The sequence below is a fragment of the Pimephales promelas genome, chromosome 20 (assembly GCF_988280905.1).
Source record: "Pimephales promelas chromosome 20, fPimPro1.hap1.1, whole genome shotgun sequence".
NCBI lineage: Eukaryota > Metazoa > Chordata > Actinopteri > Cypriniformes > Leuciscidae > Pimephales > Pimephales promelas.
In genome coordinates, this window is record NC_142788.1 from 4,832,462 (window position 1) to 4,848,518 (window position 16,057).

The window sequence follows — 16,057 nt, forward strand, 5'->3', positions numbered from 1 at the left end:
AGAGTTAAACTGTAGGGTTTTACCGTTTTCGAATCCATCCAGCCAATTTTTCTGCTATTTAGAAGAATATCAGTAACAGACCGTTTCTGGTCTCATTGACTTCCATACTATATTTTTTTCCTACTATGGAAGTCAATGAGACCAGAAACTGTCTGGTTACTGATATTCTTCTAAATAGCAGAAAATCGGCTGAATGGATTCGAAAACGGTAAAACCCAACTGTTTAACTCTGGGGGAGTTGTAAAACGACCCTATTTCCAAAAAAAGTGGAGTATCCCTTTAAGACTGTGGTTAGTTTTGTTCAGGCATGTTCTGGGAGCAAGATTGAAGTACAATGTGTTAAGATAATCACTTGTGCATAATTACCCTGGCCCTGCTGCATGGGGAAGCCAACATCCATTCTCATCTGACCAGGCGCACCGAGGGGTCCATTAACCCTTACTTCTTGGCCTCGGATCTGTCCAACCGCAACGTTGATAGCACCTTCACCTGTGTGAACCCGTCAGACGAATCAACACATTTGCTGATTGCACAACAAAGGCTAGAGGGCGTGACGTCACAGTCGGCCGGAGTGACTGCGGTTACACACACTGAGCGGCAGCATTTGTTTTCAGCACGAGCTTTGAGATTGACTGTACAACTAGATTTGACAAGAAATCTGAGGTTTAATTTTTACCGACTGACGGAACTGCAGATCTGGGGAGCAGATGGATTGCAGCAGTTCACAGAAACAGTCAGCGAAAAGTAAATTTGCAGTTACCATTTTGTGTCAATATGCTGAATTTTGGGGTAAAATCATACTCTGTTTTCTGTATTGTTATATACAACTCATCAATTAAATATTTACCATTGTATATTCTGCATAATTGGATGGTTTTTTTTTTTTTTTTTAAACTATACAAGTTTTAGAGTGATCACATGGATTTAGACCTATATTGTATAAAGCGTTCACAGGCAAATTTGCTTTAAGCGTTTCCCCGGCGTTGAAATCAGGCACATATATGTTTTCAAATATCAGGAAACATGATTACTGGCTGCATGGCAATATCCATGGATCACTGGATCTTTGATTAGTTGTAAGGAACACTATATCGAAATTAAACCTTTAATTTAACCTGATAATCGTTTGTTTTACTCGCGTTTTCGCAGTTTCTCCTATTAAATCCAGTCACGCAGCTGCTCTTTTGCCACTCAGTCCAGCTGAGGGGGGCGTGAAAGTGACATCAATGCATAGTTACCCTCAAAACTGCAAAGCGCCAATAAGGTCAAAGATGCAGTGCAAGGGGTTTGTACCTTCGATCTGCACCGAGAGGATGCCCAGGTCGCGCAGCTGCTGCTGGTTGTTTTGGGCCAGGAGGCGCAGTCGCTCGGCCGCCTCTCTGGGGATGTTGAACGTGACCCGCACACTGTTCCACGGCTCCACGCGCTCGGGCTCCAGCTTCTTCGTACCTTCATGAGACACAGAGTGGAGGACAGCAGAACTATAAGCCAACGGGGATGGGGGGGAAGAGTTTGGGTATTTAAGTCAATGTCTACTAGCTTTATAACACAACAATACAAGAAATAAAACTGCACTTGTCAAGCCATTTCATGAACAGTAGCCAAAACTGAGTCGTAAACTGCACACATTCTAAACACTGAGCAAAGACGGCGTTAATCTTTATATTTTAAAGCTACACTGTGTAACTCTTTTAGTTTATTCTTAGTTCTTTCAAAAATATATGTGCTCATTAATGTATATTTACTTCATTCACGTAATAAAGTATTCTCGTGAGTGTATAATATGCCATTGAAAACACATACGGGTAAGGGGTTCTAATGTCGGTCGCCATGTTGCCCCTCCATCTTGAAAGTACATTAGCCAAAGAGGGACATAACCGTTAATTCAAGCTTTGCTTTTCGTGTTTACGTTTGAGTTAACACTCATGGACGAGGTCGAGCTGGAAGCCATGTTAATCTTGGACTACATTGGCCACCGTAGGAGTTAAAACCAAATCAGAATTGAGAGGAACAGAAACTAATATTCACTGGATGCTCATATACCTTTTCACCGCTAGATGGGGGTAAAAATTACACAGTGTAGCTTTAACATTTGTAGCTAATTAACGAACAATGAGCAAAACATTTGTTACAGTATTTATTCATCTTTGTTGATGTTAGTTAATAAAAATCCAGCTGTTCATGTTAGTTCACAGCGCATTACCTAATGTTAACAAATGAAGAGTTTGGTTCCAAAACGCGATAAACGCCATTTTAAAAAAAAATGAGTTACTGCAAAAATCTGACTTTTCAATACCGACCAGATACAAAACAATGTTTAATTTTACGTAAAATGGGATATCCGCCGTGTTATTATGTAATGTTTTCTCCCTTTCTTTCCAAACCGCGACAAACGCCAGTCTCCCTTTTCTGCAAAATGCCACATATCCGCTAAACCAATCACAACGCACCATTCCACGCAATGTAAACAGTAACGGCAGCGCTTTAACTAACCCGGCTTCCTAGGTTTTCTCTATTTTGTCCTTTCGATCAACAAACAAACAAAAAAATGAATAATTTTGACAGCATTGGTGAACCTGCAGAGGGTAAGGCATCCTGCATGGGTAAACGTGACATCGAAATCGAATCATTTACGTGAGGAAGAAGATAGACTCGGGAGGAGGAAATGCCGGCTGTTGCTTGTTCTCACACGACAGCATCAAACTTCTGTCACGCTGACACACTGACCCCCAGAGGATCTTTTGGAAAACTTTCAGTTGTTTTATTCAAAGTCAATGAAAACCGAGCAGGACCAAGCCAGTTTACAGCTGATCGCCGTCAAAAAAGTTCAGCGGCGACGTCCCAAGGTTGACAACAGCGATATCGTTAGATCATGCTTAATAAATCATAATTCATGATGATGTGCTCGTCTTAGTTAATGTTTTAATTAAGGTTTTGTTCATCCATGAAGTCATGAATGAAAAACGTTGAACTGTTAAAAAAACGTTGTTAGTTCCTGATGATATTAATATGAATTAATGCATAATTTATTTATCCATGAATTCATGACAATTCATGACATGAACCCTTAAAGTGTTACGAATATTGTTATATTAAAGCAATGGATTTATAGTATGCACAAGAAATTCAATGTGTATAAAATTTTATTTTGATTAATTGCATTTTAAAAAAAAATAAATTATTGGATTTATTGCATTTTGGGGAAAAAACGATCTGTTTTTATAATAAATCTTTGGAAATCAAAACCTGGATTTCATTTTTTATTGTTATTATAACCTACAAATGCTATGTGAAAATTTGAAACCGAAAATAGTGGTTTTCATCTTCCCATTTTCTTGCTAAAGAAAACACAGTTTTACTCAAATTCATCAAAATGGATTTATAACGTTTTGGAACCAAACTCTTCAAATACAACCTTTGATTTAAATAATGTTGACAGTAATATTGACTAAGATTAATAAATGCTGTAGAAGTATTGTTGATTCTTACTTCGCGTTAACTAATGTTAAAGGTGCATTGTGTGATATTTAAGAGGATCTGTTGACAGAAATGCAATATCATACACATAACTGTGTTTCCAGTGGTGTATAAAGACCTTACGCGATGAAGTGTTGTTTTTATTACCTTAGAAGAGCAGTTTCTACCGCCTCTACACACACCGCAGGTCTCCTTACATCGACATGCCATGTTTCTACAGTGGCCCTAAACGGTTTCGTCTCTATGTTGTGCGTCGCGCAAAGAAGTGAGCTAAAGTCAGCGAATAAAACACTGACATAATGATGAACGAGTAACAATAATATTCGCAATTACATTTTACTGAATAATAAAGTAAACATTTCTTAATTTACCTCTGTAAAGAAACCTCATTGCTGAACTGGCTACTCTCTGCGGTCTCAGACGGCGACCGTAACTTCTGTCGGTTGCAGTTCGTAACCTCACCTCTAGATGTCGCTAAAAACCACACACTGCACCTTTAACTAATGAACCTTATTGCACAGTGTCACTAATTTTTCATAAGGAATACATCGTTCTCATGAACATGAATATTAATAAAAGTTTCAAGCCAAATCTTGACCTAGTAAGAGCACATCAGGCATCCCGTGTAAGACGGTGTCCAGCTTTTCCTGAAAGTCCTCGTCATTCATGTTCCCTGTGAAAGCAACATAGATTGTGGAGTTGGTGGATCCATCGTCTCCATCTTCCACGCCGGAGTCGTGATCCGTGAGCGAGACGCCTGGAGGTGTTCGGGCCTCCTGGGAGAGCTCAGGCGAGCCGCGCTGGTCCGCCATAGCCCTTCACCTAAACAGCTGTGTACCTCTGGAGACTGGGAGAGGAACAACAAGGTGCGTCACCATCCATGGCAGATCATCACATAAACAGCAATAATATACTTTCCTTAGACCTTGAATACACTGAGATTCGATCATGTGTCAATATTCAAAGTGCCACTGCTATTATGGTTTTTTGGTTATACAACCTTTCATGCAGTGTGTATTACAGCTGTCTGTAAACGTAGGCGCTCTGTAAAGTTATAAAGTCGATCGTGCACGATAAATAAAGTGATTGCCTCCTAAAAGAAAGAATCGTATGGAAGCAAATAAGAGACATAGTTTTGAAATGTCTTATTTTGAAAAACATTTATCTGAATTTATTTGCACTGAATTCACCCCTTTGAAATTATTTTACTTTGGAAACCACACATCTGAATTTATTTTCTTATATTTTATTTCTTATGAATTTATTTTAAATTTTAACAGTTCTTGTGCTGATATCATTAGTTGCCATCGTACTATTTTCAGAAATAGTAAGCTATAATATTGCGTGCGTGATGCAATGCTGTCAGACTCGAGTGTGTCATTTCAGTGCAAAATGATTAGGTCAAAAAGATTTAATATACTGCAAATGGTCTACTAAAAAATATCTAATATTTTGTACGCATGAATGGCAATTGCACTGATATAAAAACTTTGGCCAATAACCAATAAGACTAATTCTTTAAATTTGATAGCCGATAACCGATATATTGGCCGATAAAGTTGCGTTAAAGTTTAAATTGCAGGTTAACCACCAATTGCAGGGGGGGGGGGGGGGGGGGTTACTGCTTTTTTTTCTTTGCATGGTTGTGTTTATGGGGAGCAATATAACATGTATCCGTGGTTTTTCTCTTTTTTTTTAAGTCTTATTTTTCATAAATTTCAACTTTAATGTAAGTCGCTTTCTCCTCTGTCATTTGAACGACCGGCTGACTTCCTGAGTCTATGAAACCACTCCCTCAGAAACGGGCAGTGGGCTCAGATTGGTTAGTTTGGGCCGGCGTGTTGTGAATTACGATTGTCATTTTCAGGAATATAATCAAACATAAATTGTATCCATTGTTGACGATGTACAGCGTCCGTGGGAAGCTCGAACACAGAAGACCTGACAGCTGGGTGAACAACACACTCGACGAGCCGCAGAAATATGCGCATGCCCTTTTTGGCATATTCCGTAGGGAGGGGTTGATGCAAATGTATGGGTTAGTGATGTCTAAAACCCGTTGTAGTCCCAGTTGAGTCGTTTTTGTAGGCTTTAAACTTTCTGATTTTTAAAAGACGATATCTCTGCTTTAGGGCTGGGCAAAAAAATCGATTTTTTTCCATATAAAGGGCTCGCGGAGAGTAGTATGAAGCTGCAGACTCGGAGACCTGCATCTACAGTCCCCCTGCACCCAGAGTCCCGCATTCTCAGACCCCTCGTTTTTCGAGACCGCGCCTCCTATCAAATTGTATCGGATAAACATGTGAAGAACAAAACATGAGTATAGGCTATCTTCAATTTTATAGCAAATCGTAGTAGCCTACTCGTTTGATTTATTTTTTAATAAAACTAATTTAGCTCATCGATACAACATATGAATAGTCCATTTAATAGCTATTTGTAAAGATAGTTTGTAACAAGATTTGAGCCGTTAATGTATGTTTTTTCGCCCTCTTCCCCTCGAATATATTTAGATAGCTTACGTTTACGTTAGCCTTTAGCCTTGGACTTTTTGTAGAAATGTCTTAAATGCTGCAGTTATTTTCACTGCCCATTTTGTGCCCCCATATATTTCAAACCCACAAAGTTGTCCAAAGTTTAAAAACATCTCAACTTGAGATTCTCAAGGGACACTCCAACAGAGCAGTGCAACATGGTAACTAACATTTGCAAACATATTTTTCTTTTTTTTCTTTCTTTCTTTTTAAAACATCATAAGACATGTGCTATCGGTCCTATGGAGTTGCCCCTGCCGAATCCAGCAACATATAATTTTATGATTATGCAAAGTGACTTATAAATGAGTTTTTTTAATGCAATTGAAGACAAAAAGTTAAGTCACGAACACTGTTTTTTCTTCCTTTTTTCTTTACAGCAAAATGATGTTTAGGTGATCATTAAATGAAGTACAGAATTGTTTATTATTGGTGTTTCGTCTATTCTGATTTGTTTTGCTTCGCATTCAAAATATCAAAAAACAGATATTATAATGTTAGCATGGTAATGTTAATTAGACCATTATAGGTTGAACTGAAAGAAAAATTGGAATTTTAATTTAAAAAAAATATTTAAAAAAACATTGTAGCAATATAATATCACATAGCCTTACTATTTTTCTGAAGATAGTTCAATCTGCTAATTGTATCCCTTCCATCAGTAACAATTAGTTTTTTGACACATGCATTAAGCAGGGAACACAAATATTTATTGGATAATTTATTTGAAGACCGTAATATTGCATCCTATTGTTTTTAATTGCATTTGGATAATGCGCTGTACTCTGTGTGCGGGTGTTATTCGATCTTTTGAACAGCAGGAGGCGCTGTGTTCGAAAAACGAGGGGTCTGAGAATGCGGGACTCTCGGTGGGGGACTGTAGATGCAGGCTCCGAGTCTGCAGCTTCATAATATTGCTCGCGGACGCGGTGCTGCATCTTCTCGTCTCTCTGCACTAGGCAAGCGCTAAGCGCTGCAGCTGTCGATACACACACGCGTTTAGGAGTCGGGACATGACGGAATATTCACTTGCACAATCGGGCCAGCATTGCATCGTAACCTATGATCGTAACTAACATTTATCATTTATTTGCTCAAGCAATGTTAAACCATCCCGTGCTCGCGCACTCTCAGAGATTTCTTTCACTGCGTGCACAGCCTAAATCCGCCTCACAAACAGCTCGCCAGAAACAAAAGTTTTATCCCTGGATTATATCGCTTTAACAGTTAAAACACGCAACATTATGTCAAAACTCTGGTCTTGGTGAGTAACCTCGTAAAGACAGTCGGTAATGTCTTAAATTAGCATTAAACGCGTGTGACAGAAAGTTAATGAAACAGTAATGGATTCGCGCACTAGTTCTTAAAGTGAACGCAGCCATTTGTGTCAGTCATTAATTCTGTTGTCATAACAACAGAATATAGTATTAATTGTAAGCAATCAGAATTAATAGCCTTTGTATTTAATTCAGTCTGGACTAAAAAGACTATCCAGTGTTATTTTACATTGGATTACTTTATTCAGTTTCTGTAGTATATCTGACATACCCAAAAAACTACCCCAAAATGTCTCTTAATTTTTGTCTTTATTCTATTGTATTTATTTGTGCTACTTTTTTCAATTTAATTCAAAGATTGAAATCAAGCATCCATACATAAACTCTTAAAAAAATTACATTAACATTTAGGTAAGATCAATGTAAAAAATGTCTAAATATTTATATATTTATCTATCTTAAACATAAAATAACATGATGCTGTTTGATCAAGCTGTGCGACTGTTCTGTGCGACTCTTTTTTTGCATATTGCATCAAAATCCTGTCTAGTCTTTGTATGCATTTAGTGTACCTAAAATAAAAAGTGTTTTATATATAGGTTTATGGCTCTTAATTTTCTTGTATTAATTAACCACTAGTAAACTTATGTCCACTGTTCTTTTTTATAAATATAGGATTTTTATTACATCTTCATTATAGTTGAATCGAGAATCAAATCAGGAATCGAGAATCAAAATCGAATCGAACTGAGAGCTTGCGAATCGAAATCGAATCGAAATTGAAATGTGAATCGATACTCTGCTTACACTGAACTTTCAGCGCTGCAACTTTGCAGATACTGTTCATGCACCAACAGCAACATTACACACTATTTAAAATGAAAAGTGAAATCGCAGTCAACCCCCCCCCCCCCCCCCTTTAAAATGCATTAAAATAACATTTATAGGGGTTTCTTCAAACATGTTTTTGTACAGTAACTAGGTGATGACGTCATGAGAGGGAGTGTGGGCGGTGATACACTCACTGTGTGTGTGCGGGGTGAGGGAGAATAAAACGATTCGCGGGACTCCAGCAAACTACAAATAGCTAATAAAACATTAAAACTAATACATTTGTATTCATCTGTTGCAAGAAAAGCAACAAGAACAACTAAAAGAAAATAAAAACGATTAACAGGCCAGGGTTTCTATTTATAACACGTTTGCAGCATTGAGTGATGTAGCCAATCACAGACGTTGATTGATTTGTTGAACGCAATGGCCAATCAGAAGCATCTATGATAGACTCCCCTCACTGCTCAAAACCGACTTTTTGGTCAGTGATGATGAATTCTGTATGCTGGCCAATCCTCTAATTATAGCAAACAAAGTGTAGATATAATAAAAGAAGATTCATTGATCATAACAATTCTACGCGTTCCGTAAGCGCTATGATTGGTCTGCTAGAACCGCTCCACAGGTTTCACATGCTCCCTCTGCATGCGCATGCTCGTCAACGAGGACAATGATGCAGAAGTATAAATGAAAACCAACGCGTAGTCTATAGCAATGTTTCCCAACCCTGTTCCTGGCGGCACACCAACGCTGCGAGTATTCTTTGTCTCCTTTATCAAACACACCTGATTCGACTCATCAGCTCATAATCAGATGGGTTAATGAGCTGATGAGTTGAATCAGGCGTGTTTGATTAGGGAGACAAAGAATACGCACAGTGTTGGTGTGCCGCCAGGAACAGGGCTGGGAAACACTGGTCTATAGTGTAGAGGCTCCGCCGTAGGTCCGACACAGAAGTATAAATCAGCCTTACTGTACGTTTACACCGCCGCCGACTTGAGCTTCCAAAGCGGCCGGAAGTCATTCATTTTCAATGGAAGCTGGCTACTCTCAGCTGCAAGAAGCGTCAAATCCATCGGCGTCGCGTTTTGGGCGTTTTGAGAGTCAATCAGAAAGTTGAAAGAAACTCAACTTTATGGTAATAATGAGCTGTGACGCGGTTCAGCGGCAAGCAGCGGCAAAACGCCAGCAGCCAATCGGAATATAGACGTCCTTCACGCTGGCTGATTCCGGAGAAACATTCAATGTAAACTTTTGTTCCCACCAAAACATTAGTTCTGAGAAAATGGAAGAGGAGCTAATAATCACCGTTGCTGTGATTCCTACTGGTTTCTAGGGCTTTTGCAATAACCGCAATATTGTAGTAACGGGCTTCTGACATGTCAACCGCAGAGGATTGCACGTAACCGCAGCAACCGCGATATTCACGTTTTTTTTTAATATGGCTACCCTTCCTGTATTGAACTTAATGCGTATTGAATGTTAAACAAGTTCATAATGATAACAAGACTGTTTATCATGGTGATGTGTAGCCTACAGGCTTCACACAGACAGTGAATGAGAGAGATCGGCAGAGCGCGTGCAATTACCTGCGCCTGTCTTTGAAGTCGTGAATAGCTTGTCGCGTCAAAGGGAAGCGAAATATTTGTCGCATCATCATTTTAACGTTCTGTTCACGGGTATTTTCCCATAAATGCACGGCAGCAGCAGCGCTGGTCAGCATCCCACAGCAAAAGGAAGCCGCGGGGAAATAAAATCAGTGAGTCACGCATTGAATCAATGCTATATGGGTCTCTAATAAGTGAAGCATCAGCGTTGCCCGTGCGACGCATTGCTGCTCAGCTGAGCCTTGATAAGTTGAACCTCAAAGTTAAAAGTAATTAACATCTTGTTTCTTTACATCTCTTTTAATGAATCAGCTTTTTTAAACGTGTTCGTTGAATGAACGGTTCAATGACTCGCTCAAAGTCTGTTGTCATAACAATATCAGGGCTCGAAATTAACTTTTTTACTTGGTAGCACTGGTGCTACCAACTTCAAAAATTTAGGAGCACCAGCGAAAATTAAGGAGCACTCACCAAAAATTAAAGATCACCACAACTACAAATTATATATAAACAAATTTCTTTTATTTAAAAACAACACCAATCAACACCAACAATCACTGGGGCTTTACACATCCTGTGGCCAGGATTTGAAATTTGGTCTCCGGGCTCTCTGTCCCTCCTCCATCCATCTCTTCACTGAGGCTGAGGCATCGAACGCCTCCAAAGGAGGACCCTCAATGCTGATTTGGATTAGATCTTCTACTGTGTTAGGATGTAATGAAGATCTAATGTCTGATTTTCATTCCTAAATGACAACTTTTTGTCTATTAAACATGTCTATTATAAATCACAGCGGAACATTATGGTGCTCCTGCTGACCCAGAGAGTATATTCAACTACGCAGTATTGTTATTTCTGTGTTACAAATATTCTTATCACAGAAGAACTTGAATCGGAACTAGAATTAAAGGTTATGGTTTGGATATAAACACTGACGTCTACAGAAGCGATCAAAATAGAGACAAGCACCTTTTGAAAGTAACATGGAGCATCAAATAACAATTGTATCGATCACATTGTTACTCCACTAGGTGGCGACAAGTGACTTAAAACTTTAAAAGTATTTGTTATTGAATCATTCATTCAAGAGATTTGTTAAAAAAAAACGCTGATTCATCCATTAATGAAACAAGCAAAGTATTTATTATGATATTACTCATATATTGCTATATAATACTAAATAAGCTATGTATTAATAAAACAATATAAATAAAAACGAAAAACATCCTCACTATCAGCATTGGCATGTCCATCAAGCAGGACGCGGACATAGACATACACGATCACACACTCCTTGACAGACAGGTCGGTGTCTCCATCGATAATGAAAGAGATGTACTGAGCTGACGACACTTTAACTGCGGTGTTCTCGCGGATAGTATCTATCTGCTATGACCCCGTTGATATTGGCACACGTGACAACGGAGCGCCGCGAAAGGGAGTGATTGACAGCTGATATTAACCAATCTAAAATGTGCTTTAAAGTTAAGAACGTAAGGATGAAGCTTGATTGGTTATGTAACGTTGGATAAAATGATGGTCCGGCCACCGCGTATCAGCGCACATAAGGTACACAGTAATTTTGCGAACCTTTTGTAGAGAAATGAAAACAGGTCGCACCACAACCATTATTTGCACTCGCACTAATGCTCCCAAATATATTTTTAGGTCGCACAGGTTAAAATTCAGGAGCATATGCGACCAAAATGGTCGCAATTTCGAGCCTTGAATATGCGCGCTGAGTGAAAGTCGCATATTGCGCATATTCTGTAGACGCTGTTTAGTTTTGGTTACATTGGTTACTGAAAATGTCCTCGTTTTTGTCCACATCGTTAACTTTATTTATAAAGCAACAAATACATATAACTTAAATAAATAAATAAATGGCGGTAATACCGCATATTGCGCTATTGAGCCACTCAACATTACCGCAAGGGAAATTCCATAACCGGAGTGAGAGTGAGAGTCCCTTTTATGACATCACGCCCAGCCTAGTGGAAAGAGGGGACGTGCTTAAAGGGTTAGTTCACCCAAAAATGAAAATTAAGTCATTAATTACTCACCCCCTTGCTGTACCAACCCTGTAAGACCTTCGTTCATCTTCGGAACACAAATGAAGATATTTTTGATTAAATTCGAGAGGTGGATCACTGCTACATAAGTGATCTAAGGGATTTGAAGCCTAAGGGATTGAAACTTGATGGCGCAGAAAGTCATTAAAGAAAATGTTTAAATATTCCATGTGCCTACAGTGGTTCAACTATAAGTTTATCAAGTGACGAGACTACTACTTGTGCGAAAATACAAACAAAAAAACTCTTTTATTCGACTGTTCCTTTTCTTCCTTGTAGGCCTGAGACGAGAGTTCATGAGATTTCCACGACGCATGCGCGAGAACTGAACTGAAGTAGTTGAAGGAGATCGCAATTCTCGCACATGCGTCGTGGAAATCTCTTGAAGTCTCGTTTCAGGCCAACAAGGAAGAAAAGGAATAGTCGAATAAAGGCGTTATTTTTGTTTGTTTTTTTCTCACAAAAAATATTCTCGACACTTGATAAACTTAGACCCCGTTTACACCTGGTATTAAAATGCGATCTGTATCCAGATAAGTTATCCGGATAATAAGTACTGATTCCGTTTACACCTGGCCACATAAATGTGTTTTTGCAAAACGGATATAAATCCGATCTTCACCTCCTGCGTTATATGCAGATTTATTGGATTGCACGCCACCAAAAGCAACAGATCTGAGCGGCATTTTATTGATTATCAGCTAATTTCCAAATCAGAGACATCAATAAGAGAGAGTGGCAACAGGCCTGGTAAGATAATTTCGTTTCTTTACTTGAAGATGTGTTAACTGCGTCTGTGACTTACTTTCACTTTTATTTGCGATGTTTGCACGTTGAATAGACGCTCAGCTGCTCATCTGCGGTGATGCGTGTCGCGTGTCGAGTCTGACTTAGGGTTGCCGCGGTGAGGAAAATTTCCCACCGGTTAATCGACGTGTGACAACACCGGTAATCCCGGTGTCACCGTGGAGGGCAGGGCGGGGGGGTTAAATAGCTTTTAAATGCGTGCGCGTTATACTTTCACTTTCGAAATAAGCGTCAATTGCTTGAATGGACAAAAAAAAAACAACTCGCTGATAATAAAACTTTTATTTATAGACTTTTATTAGCATAACGAACGAATAAAAATAACCCCATGCATAGGCTGAAAAAAGTGAAAATCGGCAAAATGTGGGCCCAAACAAATAAGAACCATAAAACGTTTATTAACGAATAAGAAAATAAAATAGGCCTAAATAAATTACACAAAGTTTAAATGAGATAAAACCAATTAAAAAGAGACAAATATAGCCTAAAATAAAAACTTCAAAACGGACCTTAGCCTACATAAATGACATACTTTCACTTTCGAAATAAGCGTCAATTGCAATTCAGCTGGAATGGACAACAACAAAAAAAAAAAAAAAAAAAACTCGCTGACAATAAACTTTTATTTAGACAGCACTTTTATTAGAATAATAAACGAATAAAATATAGACAGAACTTTTATTAGCATAACGAACGAATAAAAATAAAGTGAAAATCGGCAAACTGTGGGCCCAAAAAAAAATAATAAAACGTTTATTAACGAATAAGAAAACAAAATAGGCCTAAATAAATTAAACAAAGTTTAAATAAGATAAAACCAAATAAAAAGAGACGAATATAAAATAAAAACTTTAAAAAGGACCTTAGCCTACATAAATGACAGCACTCTAAAAAAAAAGTAAAACACTATAAATTGGCATTTATTAACATTAATATATATTGGCCAAAATATTGCCAAACAGGCGCTTTTGCATTGCGTTTTGACACCAAATCTTCCACCATTATCTTGCTTTTCTGTAATTTGACTCGTTCTCGTCTCCACACGTGCTAGATGGAATCCTGATGCTTGCTGATCTGTGACGTGACGGCACGCGTTGCGCAGTTCATTTTTAATTATAATGCTCTCTTCAGAACTAAATAATTGAAAATTATTATTTTTAATTAATTCAAATAAATATTTTAGCAAAAACGAATACTTTAAAAAAAAAAAGTCAAGACATCGCGGTGTCACGGTGGGAAAGTGATGTCACCGGTGATGGGGCTTAAAACCGGTAACACCGTCAACACCGTCTATCGCGGCAAGCCTAGTCTGACTAGGCTATAACATGACATAGCCTAGATAACACGCTCTCACTCGTTTATTTTTCAGCATTTTTGGGAGGAGTAAAATATACATATGTGGTTTCAACAACCAGATTGCGTTTACACCTAGTAAAGATCCGGACACAATGCGAGCCAGACTACCTCCAGATGTGGTCAGGCAGATCCGATCACGATCCGATCACAACGCGTTTACACCTTGCATTAACATGCGTTTTTTATTATCCGGATAACTTATCTGGATACAGATCGCATTTTAATACCAGGTGTAAACGGGGTCTTATAGTTGAGCCACTGTAGTCACACTGAACATTTTGTTCAATGACTTTCTGGGCCGTCAAGTTTTAATCCCTTAAGCAACTTATGTAGCAGTGATCCACCTCTCAAATTTAATCAAAAATATCTTCATTTGTGTTCCGAAGGTCTTACGGGGTTGGTACAGCATGGGGGTGAGTACTTATTACTTAATTTTCATTTTAGGGTGAACTAACCCTTTAACACCACTGTAAAACATACCAACTTTTCATACTATATGCAGGATTTTGGTACTAAAAACAATTGCGGGCGGACAATTGTTCTTATCTTTAAGTTTAGTAAACACATTGCATTATCTTCGTGAAACATTTAACCTGCAATTTAAACTTTAACAAAGTGATTCCAATCATATTTTTAAGGAATTCAAAACTTGTATGTCGTATAGTGCGCATCTGAAGTAAATAATCCATTTATCGGCTTTAATATATCGGCCAAAATTTCTTATCCGGCCGACCACGCTAACATTAATATATCGGCCGATACCGATACGGCGGCTGATATATCGTGCATGCATACCTAATGGAAATTTCGATTTATTCTTTAAATAAAGAAATGGCATTAGCCCCTAAACAGAAAACGCTAAAACAACTTCATAATAGACAAAGCAAGACAACAGGAAACAGTGACTGAACATTAGCTATGTTATGAAGAAACCCGGTTACTTTAAGTAATTTAATGTGTACTACAACAATAACCAGCCTTGTAACTGTATAAAGTAGTGTGGCGATACCATGGTATAGGGATGGCATTATCAAATGGTAATATATGATAATTTGACAAACACACAACGTTTCAAATAACATATCAGCCACTCAGTGAAGCAACACTGATACTTTATGATAACTCCTGACACTTCTAATGAGATGTCAAATATTGGTATAAGGAGCCTCAGAGAGGAGTTTCACTGCAAACCGATCACACTGTGACTGATAAATATATTTTACACAACACCACGAATATTATTGTCCTTGCAATTAGAGATGACTTCACTCAAGAGCTTCATTTTGGGTTATTTCTCTAGCATTAGCATTAGCCATATCAAAACAAAGACAAAAAGCATCACTTCAGCGCAAGACAAACAACACAACATTATAACGACTTTAAAGCTCATATCTGGTACGTGCACTCCAAACAATAACACCGTAACGAACACCTGCATTGTTATAATGAGTTTACCTCACTCAGGCTAATGCATTAGCTACACAAACACAGAGTCGCTATCACACTCATAAAAGACTGTTTTCCCCCGTGCACTGCACACACTTACGGGCTAATTTCATGCTAATGTTTCTATGAGGCAATGAGGTGGTAAAATCTCACCGTTGTCAGTCCATCAGGAGTGGTTTTGTTGCAGTAAACAGGTAAATGCTAACAGACGCTAACGGCGCGCTCTCGAGGCGGCTGTGCACGTAGGTTGAGCGCTGTGCGTGCGCGCGCCCGCTCTAGGGTCCAGAAACGCAAAAACGGCTCTGATCTCAGAAACATCGACACAGAAATATCGCTGGCCCAAAACACAGTGACCGAAGGGGCGGGGCTAGGTGACCGGAAAAGAACGCTCGCCGGAAAGACACAGGTTCCGCTTCACGAACTCATTAAAAGATACAACCTTTTTCTCTTTTTTTGGAGTAGTGACCACTTTGCATTGCAGCTTCACAGATAGACTGTCCATGAAATTAACAAACATCACTATTTTCTTGACGGTTATCGATAGTTTTAATCTAATGTTACATGTTCATTTTATTATCTAATTTCATATCTTTTTATTGTTTTTCTTTTAGTTTTCTCAATTCATTCACTTTCATTGTACTGTGTCG

General features: G+C 38.5%; 1 protein-coding gene across 7 annotated transcripts in view; it reads right to left on the bottom strand.

The window, feature by feature from the left end:
* Window positions 1–15,770, bottom strand: part of ncoa6 (nuclear receptor coactivator 6) — a 34,912-nt gene extending 19,142 nt beyond the window's left edge. For 4 of the 7 annotated variants that reach the window (XM_039689801.2, XM_039689798.2, XM_039689799.2 and 1 more), the window contains exons 1-4: window positions 15,564–15,770; window positions 4,076–4,324; window positions 1,294–1,449; window positions 367–489 (exon numbers count right to left, since the gene is read on the bottom strand). In XM_039689801.2, the coding sequence (XP_039545735.2) occupies window positions 367–489; window positions 1,294–1,449; window positions 4,076–4,289 (493 nt within the window). In that variant the 5' untranslated portion in view covers window positions 4,290–4,324; window positions 15,564–15,770. The remainder of the gene's footprint in view (window positions 1–366; window positions 490–1,293; window positions 1,450–4,075; window positions 4,325–15,563) is intronic. The other 3 variants (XM_089124546.1, XM_039689800.2, XM_039689797.2) reach the window with 1 other exon arrangement.
* Window positions 15,771–16,057: the final 287 nt, after the last annotated feature.